This window comes from Rutilus rutilus (genome assembly GCF_951802725.1).
Source record: "Rutilus rutilus genome assembly, chromosome: 6".
Lineage (NCBI taxonomy): Eukaryota > Metazoa > Chordata > Actinopteri > Cypriniformes > Leuciscidae > Rutilus > Rutilus rutilus.
The window spans coordinates 7,215,787-7,237,043 of NC_140214.1; the positions used below are offsets into that span (position 1 = coordinate 7,215,787).

Below are 21,257 nucleotides of genomic sequence, written 5' to 3' on the forward strand. Positions count from 1 at the left end.
TTTTTTTCTTTCTCAGGAAGCAACAACAGCAGTAACTACTTCGGCAGTGTGGATTCCTCCCAGAAATCCCATAAGGCCAAGGGGCAAGGCTCTGTTTTGCGCTCTGTGGCGCTGGCGCTGGATGGGAAGGAGAAACTGAAGTATGTACTGCAGGACCCACCGTGGCTGCTCATGGCCAACGCAGACGAAGATGTTATGATGTCATATCAGTTACCATCTCGGTGAGTGGGTGGAAAAGTGAGAAATAGACACGCGCACACACACACACACACACTCACACACACACACCCCACCACTACCAGTTATGCCCGCTTACCAGTAGCAACGATGACGACAAGTGGCAACAGCGGGAAATGTAAAAATGACTACCTCCAGCCGGCGAAATGTTTAATTTCTTTATTAGCTGTTTTTTTTATGTATTATTGCTTTGCACTGGAAAGAAAGTTAACTATAATGGAAGTATAATTATATAAAGATATTTGCACTACGCTTCCTTAAAATGTTGTCAAATTAAAAATATGATTTTTTGCACTGGAAAGAACATTCTAGAAGTCTAATTCTATTGAATAAGTTCGCACAAGGCTACAGAAAACTTTAGTTTATTTTTCTTTAAATGCAGTCTAAAGGCGATGCGTTTTGAATGTTATAAGTTGTATTTGTTTAAGTTAAAAATAAAACGTATTATAAACTAAACAAATCCATGGTTCATTGTTGGCAAAATGATCATGATAGCCACGGCCACACCGGGGGGAAAACAATCCAACTGTCGCCATTGATTTTGCATTGCGAGAAGCTGCCTCCTTGTCATTTCTGACTTACAACAAAAACAAAACGACGTCTAAAAGCCGTGGTGGGCGTGGCCTAAATGCGCTCCGTCTCTATACTGGGCTCCTCCCCTAGTGGGCGGTGTCCGGTTTCATATTACAAAATCAGTTTGAAAAACTCCATAATCAAAACCTTTTCTAATCTTGTCAACACACATATCGTCGGAAAGGTCTGAGTCTCAAGGTTCCATATTTTGTAATAGAAGGGATATTTGGACAGAAATCTATTATTTTTACAGGAGAATGCATCACAACAAAATTCAATGGAATGTGGGTGACACCCTGTGGCTATTTTTGGTACAGCATCTAAACAACATCTTATAGGAACTTACATTTTTGTGACATCAACTTCAAATTTGGAAACACAACTTGGAATTTTAGAGTGTTTTTTTTTTTGTAAAATATATATTTTATGTAAAATAACAAATATTTAGTACAGTACATTTGATTTACAGTAAACTTAAACTTCCATAACTTTTTCATACTTTCGTTTTTTTGAAGTGCAATAATCTGCTGAGTGTTTTCTTTAAAACAAGAACAAACTTAGGTCTATATTCTTGCATTCTTGATTTACAACCATTTAAGTTCGGATAGTGCATTTCACGTCTATTCTCAAAAAGGGGGGGGTGATGACACGCCTGCATGTGAAAACAAACCTGAAAAGAGACATGAGGATTTGGGATATATCATAAAGGAAATCGGGAGAGGAGACCACAAATGCACAGTATATGCTGTCCTTTTTCATACTGTTACAGAAGAATAATATAATCGGGGTGGAAAAGAATGCAGCGACTGAAAAGAGCTCCTGCCATAGATGTTCTTGTCACATTTAAATACCAAGCGCTACGTTACTCTCCTGATATCCGAAAATAGAACATGAACAAAATGTTACTGCTCATTCAGTCAATTTTTTTTTTTTTTTTTTTTTTTTTTTTTATGATTTGAAATGATTTGGGGAAGTTCCACTCTTTTTGAAAAAGATTTTATTAATTTTTTTCAAATCATAAAAAAACTACAAATCATTTCAAATCATAAAAAAACTACAAAAAAATTGAATAAAATCTTTTTCAAAAAGAGTGGAACTTCCCCAAATCGGAAGTGCCTTCCATACTCTAAAACACAGTAGGCTCGTTAGGAAAAAGGTGGATAGGTTTTAATCTTGTATTGTATTTTTGCCATGAAAATATCAGTGGAAGCTGGCATGGCATTAAATCACAAACCAATTGTTCCCTTTTGCAGTGACATCCAGAGGGTTCTGAGAGAGGACAGGGAGAAGCTGCGGCAGATGCAGAAACATCAGCCGCGCTTTACAGAAGAGCAGAAGAGAGAGCTGGCGGAAGTGCATCCCTGGATAAGAAGAGCCGGACTGCCCAAAGCCATCGACGTCAAGGTCTGGATACATTGATATTTGATCTAATATGTACTGATGTCAGTTTTTTTTGTCCTTATTTTGATGCATGGAGTATATTCACTACCATTCAAAAGGATAATCCGTAACAATTAAGTATGCAATATGTACGTACCATACGCGCAAAGTATAAGGCATTACTTTCATCAAAAAATAATAACTTTTACCACATTTCACTAGTTAATTCCAGGTGGATCAAATCAAGCGCTAAATTTTTTTAAATCTAGATTAGAGACTACATCACATTAAGGAAGTAAAATGGGTTCCTTGTAGACTAATAAAAGTGTTTATTTGCAGGCGTGTGTCAGCTGTGAAGAGGTCAGTGAAACCCTGACAGAGGAGGATCCACCAGACCTGCACATGGGGGAATCAGAAACCAGTGATGTCACAGCGCCTCTGGCCAATAGCAGTGAAGACACGGCACTGTCAGAAGCACATGGCTGTCTGGGTCCTGTCACCTAAACCAAACCTCTTTATTACACCTGTAAGAATACAGACCTCGTCTGATCGGATAATGCGGACATTTTAGCATCGAGAAAATGCTTCTGCCGCAGCCACAGACCTACAAGAAGACTAGTTCTGGTTGCTAGTTTGTGTGAGTGTGTACAGATGTGTAAATACATGAGTGAGTGAGTGAACGATTGAATGCGAAAGCATTTCAAAGTAAACCGATTATTTCCAGACAGTCTGAACTGTCTTTAAAGCCAGACTCTGTGCTGTTCAGTGGAATAATGTTTTCTTTTCAGTGTTTCCCTGACAGTTATTCCCTGTAAATATACAAACTAATTTATTTTATTCTTTACAACTCTCTTTTTCTAAAAAAGGAACATATTTTGTTTTATTTTCTTCTGAATAGACGAATAAGCACTTGTGACACAGTTCTTCTGGTGTTTGATAGTTGTGTTGTGGGATAGATTTTTGATATCCTTTCAAATTCACAATTCTACACTGTGGACTTGTAGTTTATGAGCTGAAATGTTTTTTTTATTAAACAAGGGCAGTTGAAAGGTGCTCCACATGTTTTGCACAAACCACAATTTCCTTTGCACTTGCAGCTTATTTGATCAGATAGTGAATGTATTAAGAGCTCAAATGCATTGTAGCATTAGGTGAATTTATCTGAGAAGTATTTCGTGCTAAAGAGTTTAGGTGCTATTGTTTTGTTCAGACTGCTCGCCTGTCTGATGGTCTGTTGCTTTATAGAACCTCAGTGTTAAATTTCTCCTCTATAAGCTCAAGCATAGGTTGAATCTACTGAGACTGAGGTCTAAACCTGATCTTTCTGACTGTCCCAACCTTATCCTGCCGTGCAACCACAATTACCATAAATCCACAATAACTACAGCTCAAAAACAACATATGGGCAGAATGGGGTTTAAATATCAGATTCAAAAGTCCATGTGGAGGTCAGCTTGGCATTAAGCTTTTAGTATTGAGGAAACTGTTTCACAACATTTAGCCCACTTTGTAAATAAATGTCCTTGCATTCTGTCACTTTCCAACTTGTGGTATTCCTTTATGCTGCCCTATTTGTTGTTTAATAATTTGGAATAAAGTCTATTTTTTAGAAAGAAATTACTCTTGGCTGTGTCTTTATGTTCAAGGTTATCAAGATTTAAAATACAGTGTATGAATTAAGTACAGGCTAAATCTGGCCACTTTTTGGTGAATCATTTAGATAAGCATTAAAATGTATATTAAAGATATAAAAATAAATTTTCAATAATTTCATTTAATGTAAAATACATTTATATGAATCAGATGTTATTTCAAATGCATTTTCCCGGAGCATGTCGATTTTTACTATAATTTTTTTGTATTTATTTAAAGAGTCTTGCATGGAATTAAATGAATGGTCAGATTTTTTTTTTTCATTAATCAGGTATATTTTACTTATAACATCCTGGGACCCAGGAATAGATGTGTATCCACTGTAGTGGACATTATATTTTTGTGAATTTCTCTGACACCATACATGTCACAGGGCTTGTACCAAATGTTTGGAGGTTTTATCATGACAACAACTACTCCTTGGTCTTTAAAAATGACTGACAATAATTTAGTTATCAAATTTAGCACTCTAATGGAAATATGATCTTATTTTGTAATCATAATAATGAATATCTTTCATAACAAATTTGAGAATCATCTTTATACAAAGAAAAAAAAAATCAAATAATGAAACTTAAAAATGTATTGGTGAATACATTTTTAAACAACTCCTTGTGTCCACTACAGTGGACATAGCATATAACATATGAAAAAAAATATGGGTTTTTTTCCCCATTTGTTTATTATACTCCAAACGTCATGACATGAAGAACTAGGCTACTAAAAAAAATATTAAAAAAAAAACCTTGCCATAGCCTAGCCTACTTTTGTGAATAAAATGGCTATGTCCTATATTTTATTGAGCTGAATAAGACAACTTTGTTTTCCAGTGTGCAGCCCAGTCTTGCGCAAACGGGCCGTTGGTGCAGAGGGGCCCATTCTACGCCATATGTTCAAAGTCTGACGACCGTTACAACAGTTTTTATTACTATACAGCGCACATCCGACGCACAGCTTCCCTTCATGTGACCAGACTCTCCTCACTGCGTCCAGACAGGGCTTTCTGCCACCGCACATGAAAGGCGCGCTAGTTCCTCTAGTTCACACCTAAGCCAATTTGAGGATAGGGTGTGAATGGCTCTTGCAGGCCTCCTACCAGGACAACAACCTTCAGACGCCGAAAATCCGGCCCTGGTCCGATGAAAGCAGTGGTGATACAACCTGTCAACAGTCTGCGAAGTGCGAACCTTACATGTGGATTTAAAAGAGTTAATACGTATTTACATCAAACGTGCTTTAATCTTGGTTGTGGAAAACTGCAGTTAATGGTTTATATAAACTAAGACGGAACTATGGGTCATTCATTTGGACTACTTCTTAGTCTATTAGGCTATTTTTTTAAATCAGTCATCACTCATCAGTGATTTTAGCAGCGTCTACTTATTCTGTCAGTTTTACAGCTGCAATCAGTTGCTGTTTCTCGCGCAGCCCTAGCATGCAGTTTGCTCATCTCTACACATGTTAAATAAAAACACATAGTGGTTTTTGTGGTAGGCAGTATTTATTTCTGATATATAATGTAGCAGCTAGCCCAAAAGCGTCTGATAAACCGCGAGAGTATGGCTAACCTCAGCTGAAGTGACTTCGCGAGCGTCAAAACACTGACTAACTTTTGTTGCAATTAGCTTTTGGTTTTCAGGGTGCGGACCTAAATATGTTGACAAGTAGGATAAGTTTGCATTGTTCGCCACTGAACCGTTTTGGGGGGAAAAAACGCTATGTTTATAATTAGTGGCCTAGCCTCTTTTCGACTTCAGAGATGTTCGAGGCCTCAGCTCCACGCAAGGGAAAAGTCCTAGAAAACATCTTAAATCATGGACAATAGTGAATATACATTTTTTCTGTGCTCATCTCTGGAAGATTCCATGCTTTTTAATACTAATAGTCTATATCTGCTGTAATAAGGAACGAAATAAAAACATTGGCGGCCGATCGAGTAGCCTAGGCATGATGGTTTTATTGTTGTCCCTTGGCAACCATAGTTTCCGTATAAATGCTATTTTTGCTTTACCTATTTTTGATCACAAACTTGGCCAGCAGCACGTAGGCTAGTCTAAAGTAGCCTACACATGATCAGCAGCACGACATTCTCACGACGCTAGTCATTCTTTCTGACCGCAATACTGATCGGCAATGAGGTGTCAAGTTTTACACGTCTGAAGGGTCAAAATACCCAAAGCGGACATTCACACTTTAAGACATGTATACGAAGGTGTGATAAAACCGGTTACATACTCTTATTATTTCATCAAAGCAACTGCAGCTGCCTAAAGAATCTATAACTTCTGATTCTTGAGATTAGCGTTACTGGTACGCATATTTAAAGAAATAACATGACACTCTTTACAGTAAGAAAATCAAAATGGTATTTTAATGAAGGGCGAAGTCACAATCACATATAAAACACATTAAATGTCATTACATCTTACTTTTATTTATTTTAAATTCCTTTATCACAAAGATTACATATACGTTTAAATGTCAGAGATCTATATCTACAGCCACGACATTGAAATATTTACATCCTACCCCACACTCTTAAAAATGAAGGTTCCATAAAAGGGAGTTTTCACAGTGATGTCATAGAATAACTTTGGGTTCCACATTTAGAACATTTCAGTGAACAGTTCTTAAAAAAAAAAAAAAAAAACTTGTGCAATGGAAAGATTTCATGGATGTTAACGGTTCTTCACGAAACCATTAATGCCAATAAATACCCTTTCATTTTAAGAGTGTACATTAATTAGATATGGGAAGACACTCCCTAAATATTATTTATCCTTACAGTGTTGTTTTAACTTAGCTTATACAAAAGAAAACAATTAAATAAAATTACTAACTAACTGTGTGAAACTGGATTGAAATGCACACTGTTGCACCAAGAAGAGCTTTCTGAGGGGTATCCACTGGTCGATGACAAATGACAAAAAGCAACGTTGCAGCTGCCCTAATCCAACTGTAGAACTGTCTATCAACAAAGGTGCTCAATCCTGGACTACTGCAGGTTTTAATAGCTCTAAACTAAAAAACAATACACTCAAATGTTCATGAATCGACAGGGGTGCGCATCTGTCTACCAGGGTCTCCAGATGGACTTGGAGAGGTACATGCTTGGCGCTTGATCCCTCGCATCCACCGAGATGCGGCTTTGCTCCGTGTCCGTGTCATCCAGGTCAGAGCAAAGGTCATCGCTGCTGGAGGAGGAGGAGGAGGTGGTTGAAGGGGCCGGGGACAAGGCAGAGGAGGTGCTCCTATCTCCAATGCTAGAGTCCGTCATGAGATCTGACAGGATGTCCTGAAAGCGATTCTCGTCGTTCAGAGGCATGCACTCCAGGAGGTGGTTCAGCAGGTCTGCGGCTATGGTCGCGTCGATGCCCGGGCAGCTGGACACGAAGGTGTGCACCTCGTGCATGCACTGGATGTAGCCCGCGGCGAATCGCTCGTTAGCTTCGCGGTTCACGCTGTCAGCCTCTGCGGAGGAGAAAAGCGGCATGACGTCACCACCCAAATAGGCTACATACATTTTAAATGCGGCCTGTGTGAAACTTGATCTTGAAACAGCTCTTACCCGTCGCTTTGTTTTGTAGAATACTTTCCACGCGCTTCACGGTCATTTCCAACACCTCGGCATTCTCCATTTTCACCTGCGCCTAAAATAAATGACGCAAAGTGCGATGTTAGTAAGACTCTCTGTGCACACTGTATGTTGGCGGTGGATAGAGATGCTTTAAGAAGTGATAAATGAACTTACATCCGGGTCGGCTAGCAGTAGCCTCAGCTCCTGTAAACTTTCATTTATTCGGGCGCGTCTCTTTTTCTCCACCAGCGGTTTCCTCGTCTGAGGGGGGAGAGAGAAATGCGGTTAAGTTGCGGGAAACCGTCGATAAACTTTTCCTTGTGCTATTAAAAAGACGTGTTGCGTAGGCCTACCTTTCTGTCTTTTATCCCGTAATAGTCCTCCTCGTGGCTGTTGCTGCGGGACGCAGGGGCCATATTGCTGCAGTTGAGACCGCTGAGAGGACGCCTGAATGAGGGGCAGATGGTCGGCGGGTTCAATTCGAGACAAAAGTCTGCGCTAACAAGCACTACATATACTGCGTAAAGTGGGCGATTGAAGAGGGACATTTATGAGGTCTGATTTACATGTGAATGGACCGACTGGCAACCAATCAACAGCCATGCCTTTGTCTGTGCACTGTAAACCAACCCACCCTGTGAACCTGTATGGACCATAAGGACAATTTACTGAATAAAATTAAGCTCAAATACCCTTGATAGATAGATAGATTAGAAATATTAGATAGATAGATTAGCTAGATTAGAAATATTAGGTAGGTAGATAGATAGATAGATTAGAAATATTAGGCAGATAGATAGATAGATAGATAGATAGATAGATAGATAGATAGATAGATAGATAGATAGATAGATAGATAGATAGATAGATAGATAGATAGATAGATAGATAGATAGATTGATAGATACATATGTCATATACTGCCCTTTAAAAAATAACAATCAGGGTCAATAGTTGGAATAATTTATTGAGAGACTAAATTAATGTCTTTCAGGGACACTGTTTCTTTGTTACACTTTTCATTGAAAGGTATTCGCCTAAAAAAAACCTACGTTTTTTTTTTTTTTTTTAAGTCCGCAAGCTTCTTACTTTGTACTTTTGTCTTCTTTACAAATATACGCTTTGTTCCAAACTATTATGCAAGTGACATATTAGTTGGATTTCAGTAGGCTACAATAAAAATTCTTATGATATATAATTATTAATAGATTTATGATGATAGTTTTAATTTTATCCTCATACAAACACTCATACTTTGTGCAGCACATATCTTGTCAGTTTTGGCTACCTGGACTTTCAATGGAGGGACAGGGAAAACCTCTCAGTTTTCATAAAAAATATTCTGTGTTATAGATAGATAGATAGATAGATAGATAGATAGATAGATAGATAGATAGATAGATAGATAAGTTTGAATAATTTATTGACAGACAAAATTAATGTCTTTCAGGGACACTGCTTCTTTGTTACACTGTTTTAATTGTATTCGCCTGTCAAAAAAAAAACTGTTTATGGTTTATTGTTATTTTTTATGTTTCTATCATATTTTTCTTAAGGTAAAAGAAGCTACTGCAAGTAATATTAATAGTATTATGTATATGAATATAAGTAGGCTATGTATTAAAGTTTAGCAAACTGTGTCAAATTTATAGAGATGTTCAGATTTATTCCTGTCACTGGACAAAGTGGTGAAACTTCAACAGAATATTATAGGTTTTCAACTACCGGTAAATTTTCTTCAAATTAATTTCAAAGTGAAATGGTAATGATCTCGCTCTTAACCGTGGAACCATTTTATTTAGGCCTATTTATTTTCACTCCCAAAATCGAATAATAAAACTTATAGGTTTTCAAGTTTAGAGGGTTGAAACTTGATGCTATCTTGGAAATTACAGATGGAATTAAACTCTTCAGAAAGGTAAACGGACATGGAATGAGAAGTGACCTCATAAATGAGAAGAGATAGAATGGGAAACTTCAGCTGTAGAGCTATTATTTATTATTATCAAAGCAAATGGTACAGGTAGTTCTCTAAAGCAACTTCATCTGTCACATGTAATGAGGTTGACATGTTTGTATAGCGAGCCCTACACAATAATCTCTAACTTCCTATTGCTTATCCTGACCCTATATCTCACTAAGAGGATAAATAGGCCTATAATCAAATAGCCTAAATGGCAAATATGTCTACATAATCCAAATTGCAAAAATGCACCCTCTACTGGAATTCAGTGCACACTCACGGCACCATTTATATCAGTGCGGAGTTGATCTAATTCACGATGTCCTGCTTTACCAGTGTGCGTATGTGGGACATCGTCAATGCTCGTTTATGAGGCCATCCATGAAGCTACATTTAATGCAAATCATATGAAAAGGAAAGCATAGCCTACTGTTGTGTTAAAATGTAACAATCATGTAGGACTACTGAAAGCTAAACTACACAATTCAATATCATATTTAGCCTACATAAATAATAGAATATATAGGGCAGCCTATATATTAACCCCAGATAGCAAATCTCATTGTTTGCCTCATTTTAATATTTTATATTAGGCTACATTTAATACATTTGACGACATGCAGTTGTTTACTTCATTTGTTAATTAAATGGACGTTCAACAAAATCCCGTTTAATCCCACCAAATCAATCTTTTAAAAAGATAACCCCAAAGTGTTAAGGTAAAACATGAAATTCAAAACGATTCTCTTTTTTATAGCTTGAAAAATTTGCGCTATTTGTATATTATAATTTATATATTATAACCTGCATCATAGCCATAAAAAGCATTAATCAGTGTCAAGTTATTTATTGACTTCCGGCAGTCTGATGCAAATCAGAACGCGTAGTAGAACACCGTAAACGGCTAAAATAGAACCGGAATGGACATCCATTTGTGGAGATTTCTATAATAAAAGTCCAAGACGTGACCGGCGGAGATGAAGGGCTGGTTTTCATTTCATTTTAAACCTGTGGAAATGATCACATTATATATATATTTCCTGTTCAAGTATGATCACATTCATGGTGAAATAAGCTTTTTGATATATCATTCAAGGTAATTAATTTGGCAAATAAACATGGTACATTAAGAATTCTCACTTGCATTGTTAATTATGCAACTTACAAATTAAATGTATATCTCAACAATGTATGAACATAATTAAAATATCAGGACATCAATGCATAATGATACAATAGAAAATAATAACTGTATCTTTAAACTGTACCAATAATATCATATTGAAGAGTTACATTTAATATTATTATTATTACATGTTTAAGCACAAAGTTCTGTAAACTACAGAAAAAAAATGCTATATGTGATCTCAGTAAAAAATCTTATGGGGAAAAATGAAGAATGAAAATTTTAAAATAAAGAATGGTTGGATAGATGGATCATATAGTTGTACATTGACACACACTGCGATTCTCTTGTTGGTGGTGTGGAACTGGAACTGTGTGAAAAAAACGACTTTTCTTGGAATAACAAAAATTCATATGTCTAACAATCTGCATGTTTAACCAGTGTTGTGTGTTTTTTTTTTTTTTTAATAGACATTAGAAATAACTATTAAAATGATTTCCCCCCAATTTATGATTTAGGGTTGCATTTAGAGTAAAATAAAGCATATCAATTTTTGTCCCTTGCAACATAATTTGGATTGGAATGGTTAATAGACTAGACCTGGGTGTTTTTTCTTTTTTTTTTTTTATGTGGAAATTGTGAGTGGTACTAATTTTAGACGATAGACGCCGATTGGTGGACTCTTACTTTGAAGTGCGTACCGGAAGCGAGGGAATCCTCTTTAAGTTCGCCCTCTGTCGAGCGTTTCATTCACAGCTCAGAACTGTCCTTGGTGGTTCAATCACTACTGGACGTCCTAACCGCAGAAAAGTAGGAAGAAACGTCAAAATGGTGAAGATATCGTTTCAACAAGTAACTGTACAGAAGCCGGAAAAGGAGAACGATGGAGACAAAGAGGAAATTCACATGCCATACTCTCACGTGAGTTATAGCTTCCTATTTATATACATTATTGTCTTTGTTTTGTTGTCTGCTGTGAAACCATAATTTGTTTTGTCATGTTCCTCCCTGCAAAACGGAACCAAAAATGCAACAAGCATTTATTTTTATTTATTTTTTAACTATGCTTAAAAATATATATATATTTTAATAATTGGGCTTTGTCATTTCCTTTATTATGTATCTAGTCTAAACCAATTAGGCGTTCAGTAGGCACAACTGTAATGGGTAAATAATATAATATACACTTATTATTATTATTACTAATTATTATTATTATTATTATCATCAATTTAATGCAATTATATAATAATAATATTATTATTATTATTATTATTATTATTTACTTTGTCAGGCTTGTGCATGTTTAAAGCAAGAATAGGAGATCATTCTTCAATGGGTTGCACTTGATAAATGTGAGCCAGTATTGAGATGCACAGGAAAACATTAATTCTTTTGTCTCATTGTTCTAATCGCCAGAGAGGAAAATTATGCTGAATCCCAAAAAAAATCAGAATTCTCTCATTTATGAGAATGCATGAGTTTCTGTCTTTATTCTATTATTACAGACTGATAATAAGTATCAGATGGCTTATTTCTAACTGAACATCTCATAGATTTATAAATATATTAAAATAAAAGCATACAGTATTAAACACTTTGACAGGCTCATACATGCATTTCTGAATTGGTTTAAAGCTGATGGATGCAAGCCAGTATTGAGATGCATGACAGGATGACATTACATCATCATCCCGCCACTGCAGATTAGTGCCGAACAAACCGTCTTGAGCTACATTTATGTGTGTGTTCTCTATATTGATGCTTGTGCATGTTCCCATGATAGTAGTAGTTATTTAACTGCAAATCCTTTTATCGCCACTTGACTTGAGGTGTAACAGAGCAGATGACCGCAGCTTTTTGTTTTTTTTGTGCCTGGAACACTCAGTACTCGCTCCAACCCGGATAGGCACACGCTTGATCCTGCCAGCTGGGGTGAAATTGGATATTTGCCTTCACAAAATGGATGCCTAATATCCATTTTATTTCTTTTTTGTCTGAGGCTCATAGGAATATGATGCTGACAGCAGATTTCACAATGTTCTCATTTCTGAGAATGCATCAATTCAATGTCATTGCAGGCTGTTAATATGCATCAAATCTTTGGGGTTGTAACTAAAAGGCTTATACCCAAAATAACAAAAGTACCATTTATCAGAATTCAGCTCAGAGTCACTGAAATCTAAATGCATTAAAAACTGGGACATAGACGCATGTTGTGGGCGACGTAGAACATTCCCTTCTTTAGGCTGTAAGTGCGTCACATTTTCAATTTGCCCTCATGTGCCTGCATTCATTTTCCCTGCTAGAGTAAAAATGACGTGGATTCATCTAATCTGATACTAGTGCTGTTATTTTCAGCCTGGTACCCACACACTGTCTCCTACTCGCTGCTACTGTGTGTCCTCCCTACGTAGAAAGGAACTCCTGTACAAATAAGGAGCGTAGATTGGAAGTGCCGTATATGCCTAAAAATATCGCTCTGCCAGGAGGAGATAGTAGCTCTGTCAGCAGTCTGTTTGATTCACGATAATCCAGAGCTTGCGTGGGCTGATCCGAGCTGGTGTCCTCGGCACCAGCGTCTCTGAGAGACTGGAGGCGGATGGATTGCTCACGCCACCTGACGTCTTGAGACGCTGCTCTGACTAATGTTTGTGGCGCAGTTAGATGCTGAAAGTTAAGCACTGCAAAAATGGGTTTCTTACTTTGTACTTTTGTCTTTTTCATTACAAATATACACTTTGTTTCAAACTATTATGCAAGTGACTTATTAGTTGGATTTCAGTACAATTAAAATTCATACGATATATTATTAAAGGCAGGGTAGGTAGGATTTATTAAAAATGAAAGATCCAAATTTGTTAAAACTTTCTATATATATCAATACATAATTAAAATGTAAGAACTCTGAAAAAAAGAGTATAAAAATCAAGTGACTCTAGACCGTTTAATCTGTATTAAACACAGCTCATTATTTCGATTCGGGACGAATCAAAGGATTGGCTTAGGCGACTGTCACTCTCTCGCAACCATGGCAACCACCCTTTTGCCACACAGCACCTGCCCACTTGCGCGCGACCGTTTGATTTGAGGAGTGCGAGAGGCACGGAACCTGATCACACCTCCGTCCAGTAGATGGCGGTAATGCACTATGTTTGCAAGCTGCCAATAAAATCTATCGAAGAAGAAGAAGAAGGCACTGAACCTAGGAATACCAAAACAATGGCAGAGAAAGAGCAATCTAAATTTACAGTACCGGCATATGCAGTTAGTGAAGGCAAACCAGGCAAAAAAATGCCCCTTCCCCTCCGCTTGTCTCAGGTAAATAATGCGTCCTCTAGCTCAGCGGTCGGAGTCGCGCGTTCATGTGTTTTGGGGGCGTGGCTTTGGAAGAAGCACAGAAATGAGGGGGTGGAGTGAATGGAAATAATGAGATGTCTTTAAAACAGTCGTGAGAGGTCTACAGACACTCGATTTTGATACTTTCTTTTTCAGAGTACTTACATTTTAATTATGTATTGATATGTACATAAAGTTTAAACAAATTTGAAAAATAAATTTTTTAGACCATTTCTACCTACCCTGCCTTTAATAATAGATTTATATGATGATAGTTTTAATTTTATCCTCATATAAACACACATACTTTGTGCATTGCATGTCTTGTCAGTTTTGGCAACCTGGACTTTCAATGGAGGGACAGGGAAAGCCTCCCAGTTTTCATAAAAAATATCCTAATTTGTGTTTTATAGATTATCCAAAGTCTTGCTGCCGAAAATGACCATTTTTAATTTTGGGGAAAACCATCCTTTTGTTATCTTAGGTAATTTTGCATCTCAAGTAAATGTATCTTGATTAAAGAATGTTTAGGTAGTTATACTGGGAAAAAATGCTGAGTAAGAAAATGATCTTTTGGAGAGTGATTTTTGGCAGCTTGCACATACAGATTTTGGTATAAAAAAAAGAAAAAAAAACCTGAGATCTGTAGATAAACTCTTAAGGGGCCGTTTGCACGACAATGGCGTTTTGGGGGCCTGAAAACTTTTGAAAACGGGTTTCAAAGTGCAAGTTTTTGAGTACTATACCATTTTCGTCTCTGTGTGAACTACAAAAACTTGAATTTGTGAAAACGGTGACGTCATGCACGTGTATTATGTGTTCAGTCTATAGACGTGTGTAGTGTTTCTTTACAAACTGACATCGCCAACTACTGGCCTGGCAGCAAAATGCAGATCCGTGTGACTGTGAACGGGGATTGTTTTAACAATGCAAAACTAAAAAAAAATTGTCTGTGGAACAAAAAAAATGCGATTGGAAAAACTTTAACTGTCTAAATTGTTGTGTAAACGTACCCTAAGCCTTATCAGTGCCTATCATTTTGAAATTAAAGTAAGCATGCATGGTATATTTGACTTGTTTTGTCAACTATGAATCAGTCCAGACCCAAAAAGCCCATGAAAAGCATCCCAAGTGCTAATTGGATTTGTTTTGTGTTTCCCAGAAGGATGAGTTGGTGCTTCCAGTAAGATCTAAGAAGTCTCCCTTTAGTGGCCTTTGGTGCGTCGTGCTCGGCCTTGTGATCTTCCTGTCAGGCTTGATCATGGCATCTGTATGCCTGTACCGATACCACTTCAGCCCTCAGGTGAGACTCTAGATGTCACTGAATCTGTTAATCATCTTTTATTCACGAACAAGACTACTGAAGTTCATTGCCATAGCGATCACCATAGCAACACTTGCTGGATCTTTTACTCAGTCTTCCATTCACTAGAGTAGTTCAAGTGCCCTCTATTAATCTGCGCCGCTTTCTTTCCCCAGATCCCAGAGGACAGTTTGTTCCACTGTCGGGTGATGTACGAGGACCCCCTGTTCGCCCCGTTACTCGGACGGCAGGAGATCGAGGAAAACGTGGGCATCTACCTGGATGATAACTACGAGCAGATCAGCGTGCCTGTGCCCGACTTTGGAAGCAGTGACCCGGCTGACATCATTCACGACTTTCACAGGGTGAGGATCTTTCCAAGAAGCGCTTGAAACACTTGAAGCGCTTGAAAGTGAAGTTCTGCCCATTTAGCTCTGGTACAGTTTCTTCTAGTTCTTTGGCTGTACAAAAGACGCCGTTAGTCATCACTGCTTCCCCAGATGGACTGTGAACCATCTCTGAGGAAACCTTTTGTCTGCTGAAATCATTGTTTAATATTCAGCGCAATGTGCCAGGCACAGGAGTACAAGCGAATGTTTCTGTGAAAGACGCATTCCCAAGTTCCCCGACAGCTATAAATCTATGTCAATCTGGTACAAAGCAGAACATTTTGTTCTCCCATATGGGTTTAATTGATCAGAAACTCAATAATAATATTGTGAAATATTATTACCATTTTCAGCATCATTACTCCAGTCTTCAGTGTCACATGATCCTTCAGAAATCATTCTAATATGCTGATTTGCTGCTCAAGAAACATTAAATATTATTATCATGTTGAAAACTGTTAGTATTTTTGTTGAAATCATTATATGGATGCATAGAAAGTTCAAAAGAACAGCATTTTTTAGAAATGGAAATCTTTTGTGAAATTATGATTGTCTATATTGTCCATTTTTGATCAATTAGATGTGTCCCCCCCCCTCACAACTTTTACACAGTAGTCTTGTAACTGTATTGAACATGAACGTCTCAAATTATTCTAGAGTCGTTTTTAACGGAGGTGTTTCTCATTAACACAGGGACTCACAGCTTACTACGACATTGCGTTGGATAAATGCTACGTCATTGAGCTCAACACGACAATCGTCATGCCGCCCAGGAACCTGTGGGAGATGCTCGTTAATGTCAAGGTAACAAGATTGCATAACATTTTATGTAACTCTTGAACAAAAGGTCTCAGTTTGTGAGTCACACATTTGATGTGTGAAATTTTTTTTTTTTTTTTTTATCCACAAGCCAAGGACAGTGTTCCTATGATCATGGAAAACCTGGAAAAATCAGGGAATGATAAAGCAGGGTAGTGTTGTGGAAATGCCTTTATGAATAGACATTTTTATATATTTTTTTTGAAAATTAAATAAATAAGTGTATAAAATATTCTAAATTTACTTTTTTTTATATACATTTCTTCTAATTGAATTTATTTAATCCCAAAATGAAGGAAAAAACATGGAATTTCATTTTTCAAAATGTGTGCATCCCTTGTCACTTCCCTTGCAGAGGCGGCACACAGATTTCTAATGTTTGGTTCGTCATAGCCAATGTGTCAGTGTTGATGGAATGAAGTGACCGTTTGTATGTATTTGTGTTTCTGCAGCGGGGGATGTATTTGCCCCAGACCTACATCATTCAGGAGGAGATGGTGGTGACGGGACGCGTTCGGAACATGCGTCAGCTGGGACCCTTCATCCACCGGCTCTGTTACGGGAAAGAAACCTACAGACTGAGACGCCGTAGTGGCCAAAAACGTGAGTCTCATGACTTTATTTATTTCTTTATTATTGGTGTTTAAGTCAAACTTCACTGTGATTTATTATCATTATTATCATGGCTCATGCTTGGTGTTAGTGATTTGAGCAAACCCTTAAAACTAAGTATTAAACTTTGGTGTTCAACTTACAGTATCGCTCAAATATTTTGTAATAATTACAATTTTGTAATGTTTTTGAAAAGTCCTTATGCTCATTAAGGCTGAAAACCGTGATACATTTTTGCACAGAACAACTGTTTTCAACATTGATGATAATAATAAGAAATGCTTCTTGAGCAGCAAATCAGCATATTAGAAGGATTTCTAAAGGATTGTGATCCACAAATTCAGCTTTGCATCACAGAAATACATTACATTTTAAAATATATTCAAATACAAAACGCCTATGTTAAGTTGTAATATTATTTGACAATATTACTGTATTTTTGATCAAATAAATGTAGCAGAAGAGCAGAAATATTTGGTGAGCGGAAGAGACTTCTTAAAAAAAATTATAATAAAGGAAGTCTTTATAATTCCAAACAAGTAACCCTACTACTATTTTTATTTTTATTCTGCTCTGTATGTGCTGATATATGAATGATCTCATAAATTGTTCGGCTTATTGAGAAAAGATGTGCTAATGAATATTCTTAAGTAAAACATTTTTGCCTGCATGGCCATAAAAAGAGTGAAAAAATCCACAAGGCCTGCTTTAAAGTCTTCAAGTCTACATCCTAGTGAATGTATAACAACCAAGCTTTCGCATATTTAAGCCCCACTGATATTTTGTTCAGTTTTTTTATTGTAATGCATACATTATTTGTTACTGGCACCTGCGCACGCACGCGCACACACACACACACACACACACACACACACACACACACACACACACACACACACACACACACACACACACACACACACAGATGTGACTGTGGTCTGATCATCTTCCCGTTCCTGTTTCTTCATATTTTCTGTGCGTCCATTTATCTTGCGAAAATCAACCACATGAACTGTTGCCCGATAACAACAGCAACATCTTCCCCTTTTTGTGAGTCTAAGTACTTTGGTCTAATATGAAATATTGCATTCAGAGGGTATTGGGCATGTGCTACGTTCTTTTTAGTCTGGTGCGTGTGGCATCATTGATCCTGATTTATGCGTGTGAGCGTGGGTGTGCGAGTGTGACTCACGTTTGTATAGTACACAGAACGTCTCCAGTTAGGAAACCACACAGAGGGGGATGTGATGCACGTCAGGGATCTGATGCATTGTGGGAGTTGCCGGATCAGAGGGGCATCTCTCTCTCTCGTGTGATGCAGAGGCTGAGGTGTGGGTAGTGATGCAGTGTGGGAGCTGTAGTTTGCCTCCGTAAGGGTCGCTTCTCACGCCTCTGTGTGTGGATGGTGTCTGGGAGGCCAAAGGAAATAGAAATGCAGTGACTTGCAACATTTGTGCCACACCAAGAATGTGACCTCTTAGTTCAACCTCTCAAAAAAAGCCACTTCTTTTTTTTTTACATAAAAATTTCACAATTCTTGGTGTCCCAAACGACCAGCCCAGAGATTAAGACAAAAAGAAATTTAAGAAAAAAGAAATAAAAAGGCATGGGTACAAAACCGTGTTTTAAATGTATGATTTTAATAGTCTAAAGTGGCAGAATCACTTAACATTAGGTGGGTTGCTGGTTATGGAGTCTTTTCTTTGATTTGGTGGATCTCTGCGGGATTGTGGGTAGTCTAGTATTTCTTTCGGAGTAGCCTAGTTAGTAGTGGTTACTATTGTTTGACAAGTCATGGAAGCCTGTTTTGAATTGTTTATACACTTCTCTATGGATAAAATATACGACAAAAGTTAAGGGTTTTTTGTTTTGTATTAATACTTTCAGCAATGATGCATTACAGTGATGAAAAGTAGCATTAAAGACATTTGACATTTTGAACTGTTGAACATCAAATAATCCAGAAAAAACTGCATCCGTTTCCACAAAAATATGAAGCACCTCAACTCTTTTCAGCTTTGATTTATAAAAAGAAAAGCAAATCAGCATATTAGAGTGATTTCTGATTGGTCATGTGATATTAGCTGCGTTTCCATTACCCTTTTGCGCAAACTGAAATGGCGAATTGAAAATACGGCCAATGGAAATGCGTCAATTTCGCAAAAACTTGTGCTTTATATGGGAGTTTTCATGCTCTCATGAGGTGGAATAATAAAGACCGAGCTTAAACTCATACAAGACAAATAATTACGTGAATACTGGATTCTAAACAACAAAGAAATGCCACAATTTATCAAGACCTTGAAGCAGATAGGAGGGAGAAACACCTCATTCTGGCCGCTCCCAAGTATAAAGGGCTTTCCTTGCCATTAATGCTTGGATAACACGTCTACGTCTCCTTCCATTAAAAATAATGGCTAGTGCGGTGGCTGGGATATATGTAAACCTACCAACATTCATTGCCATTAAGTTTGGAATGACATCGCACGAGGAGAAATTACAATTTAGTCGCATAACGTTTAATTGCAACGCCATCATTTCGCAATAGTTTTGTATCGACATTTAGAAAATATCGCAGTTTTGAAAAGAGTTTTGCGCAAATCTGTAATGGAAACCAGGACACTAAAGTCTGGAGTAGCCTAAACGATGCTGAAAATTCAGCTCTGCAATCGCAGAAATAAATTGCATTTTAAAATAACTTCAAAAGAAAGCAGATATTTTAAATTGTAGGCCTAATAAATTTTTTTTTTACTGTATTTTTGATCAAATAAATGCAGCCTTTGTGAGCATATAAGAGACTTCTTTCAAAAACCAGTTTTAAAAGACCCAAACTTTAGTGTAACATACTTTCAAACTGGGCAGCTGTGATGTTGCTCCAACACGAGTCCCGTAAGATATCGTCGTTTTAATCCAACTTGAATCTGCTTCTTCCTCAGACATCGATAAGAGAGAGACCAGGAATTGCCACAGCATCCGGCACTTCGAGAACACGTTTGTGGTGGAGACGATGATTTGCGATCGACTCCTGCTGTAGTTTTACTCCCGTCTCCTCAACTCTACTGAGCAAAACCCAAAAGCGACCCTTCCCCATCTGTCCAGCTTAACAGCACTTTATCAGCATGATAAACCTGTACATAATGTTACATTATACCATCTTTGGTATGTGTTGTTTTGTCTTTGTCTAAATTATATTACGAAGTTTTGATTTGCATATTCTGAAGCACATTGTCTGTAGTTTTATTTCACTCTCAGGTTATTCGTTTTTATGTTTTTTTTTTTTTTGCATTGGGGAGGTTTCCTCCTAAATAACTGTGAGGTTAGTCTCAGACGTTGTCTTTATTCTGCCGTGCACTGACGAATGATTTGCGTTTTTTCTTTTTCTTTATCTGTAAAGCCTCAGTTTGTGTAGACTGATAGTTCCTGTGGTTTGTTTCATCTGTCCAGAGCTGACGTTCATTTCCTCCTGCATTTATAGAAGAAATCCAGTATTAGAAAATTGTCTTCAATGCCAAAAGATGTATACCTCATTATTTTAGAAATGTATGACTTGAAGCCCGTTATTTAAGTCATAAGCGTGGGTTTTTGAACGTGATACCTAAGCAATATAAGTTTTCTTTTCTTGGATTTCCTAACTTGTCGTCCATTTCTTTGTATTAATGTTGATTTAACTGAGCGGTTTATCATGTTCAAATACTCTGTGTATTGCTCTTTAATACGTGTGAATAAAGTTTGTAGAAAAATGTGAAAAACTAGCCACCAGATGTTGGTTTGAAATGTTTTGTTATCTCTAAATCAAAATGGGCTGTTTCATATTGTTTTGTCAAGATAAGGTGAATCTTAGGCACAGATGTGCAAAAATCTATTTCTTGCTTTTCCTTTTGTATGTACGATTCGCCCATGAAAAAAAGGTAGATCCTTAGACTTCGTCTGAGTTGGAATCATTTCATATTGCTTGCACTTTTTTTTTTATTGTATCATTTATATGTATTTGTTCCTCTTCCACACACTGGTGTAGCAAGTTTTGTCTGAAATAAATGAGGCGTTTGATTTGATGCACTCTATTCTGCTGCTCTCGCTTTGTAAATAATAATCGCTTGTAAAATCCGTCAATAAACTGCTGAAACCCTACTCGCGCTGTGTTGATCATTACAGCTACTTTAAGTGAGTGCATGCAAGAGACCTTTTACACTTGCCCGACAAACCACAAAAATAAAGTTCTCTCGTGTGGAACATCAGAAGTGGGTGTGGAGTTTAACCCCGTTGTTTACTCAAAAATTCAACTTTCG

The 21,257-nt window shown here is 37.3% G+C and overlaps 3 protein-coding genes across 4 annotated transcripts in view; 2 read left to right on the forward strand and 1 right to left on the reverse strand.

The window, feature by feature from the left end:
* Nucleotides 1-3,081, forward strand: part of per2 (period circadian clock 2) — a 30,646-nt gene extending 27,565 nt beyond the window's left edge. Inside the window, exons 22-24 of the mRNA XM_084410368.1 lie at nt 17-221; nt 2,064-2,214; nt 2,530-3,081. Of these exons, the coding sequence (XP_084266494.1) occupies nt 17-221; nt 2,064-2,214; nt 2,530-2,694 (521 nt within the window). The 3' untranslated portion in view covers nt 2,695-3,081. The remainder of the gene's footprint in view (nt 1-16; nt 222-2,063; nt 2,215-2,529) is intronic.
* Nucleotides 3,082-6,182: 3,101 nt separating this feature from the next.
* hes6 (hes family bHLH transcription factor 6) lies at nt 6,183-18,289 on the reverse strand. Of its 2 annotated transcripts, XM_084410836.1 has the most exons (5): nt 18,164-18,289; nt 7,774-7,867; nt 7,595-7,681; nt 7,412-7,493; nt 6,183-7,314 (listed from the first exon to the last, which is right to left on the reverse strand). In XM_084410836.1, the coding sequence occupies exons 2-5, from the start codon at nt 7,834-7,836 to the stop codon at nt 6,917-6,919; spliced, it is 630 nt and encodes a 209-aa protein (XP_084266962.1). In that variant the 5' UTR covers nt 7,837-7,867; nt 18,164-18,289; the 3' UTR covers nt 6,183-6,916. The 2 variants fall into 2 exon arrangements, with proteins under 2 accessions (XP_084266962.1, XP_084266961.1); XM_084410835.1 differs by lacking the exon at nt 18,164-18,289 and having other exon boundaries at nt 7,774-8,064.
* itm2cb (integral membrane protein 2Cb) lies at nt 11,193-21,099 on the forward strand. The gene is made up of 6 exons (XM_084410834.1): nt 11,193-11,430; nt 15,011-15,151; nt 15,328-15,516; nt 16,234-16,344; nt 16,812-16,962; nt 19,908-21,099. Exons 1-6 carry the CDS (start codon nt 11,338-11,340, stop codon nt 20,003-20,005), a joined length of 783 nt encoding a protein of 260 aa, XP_084266960.1. The 5' UTR covers nt 11,193-11,337; the 3' UTR covers nt 20,006-21,099.
* The last annotated feature ends 158 nt before the right edge of the window (nt 21,100-21,257 follow it).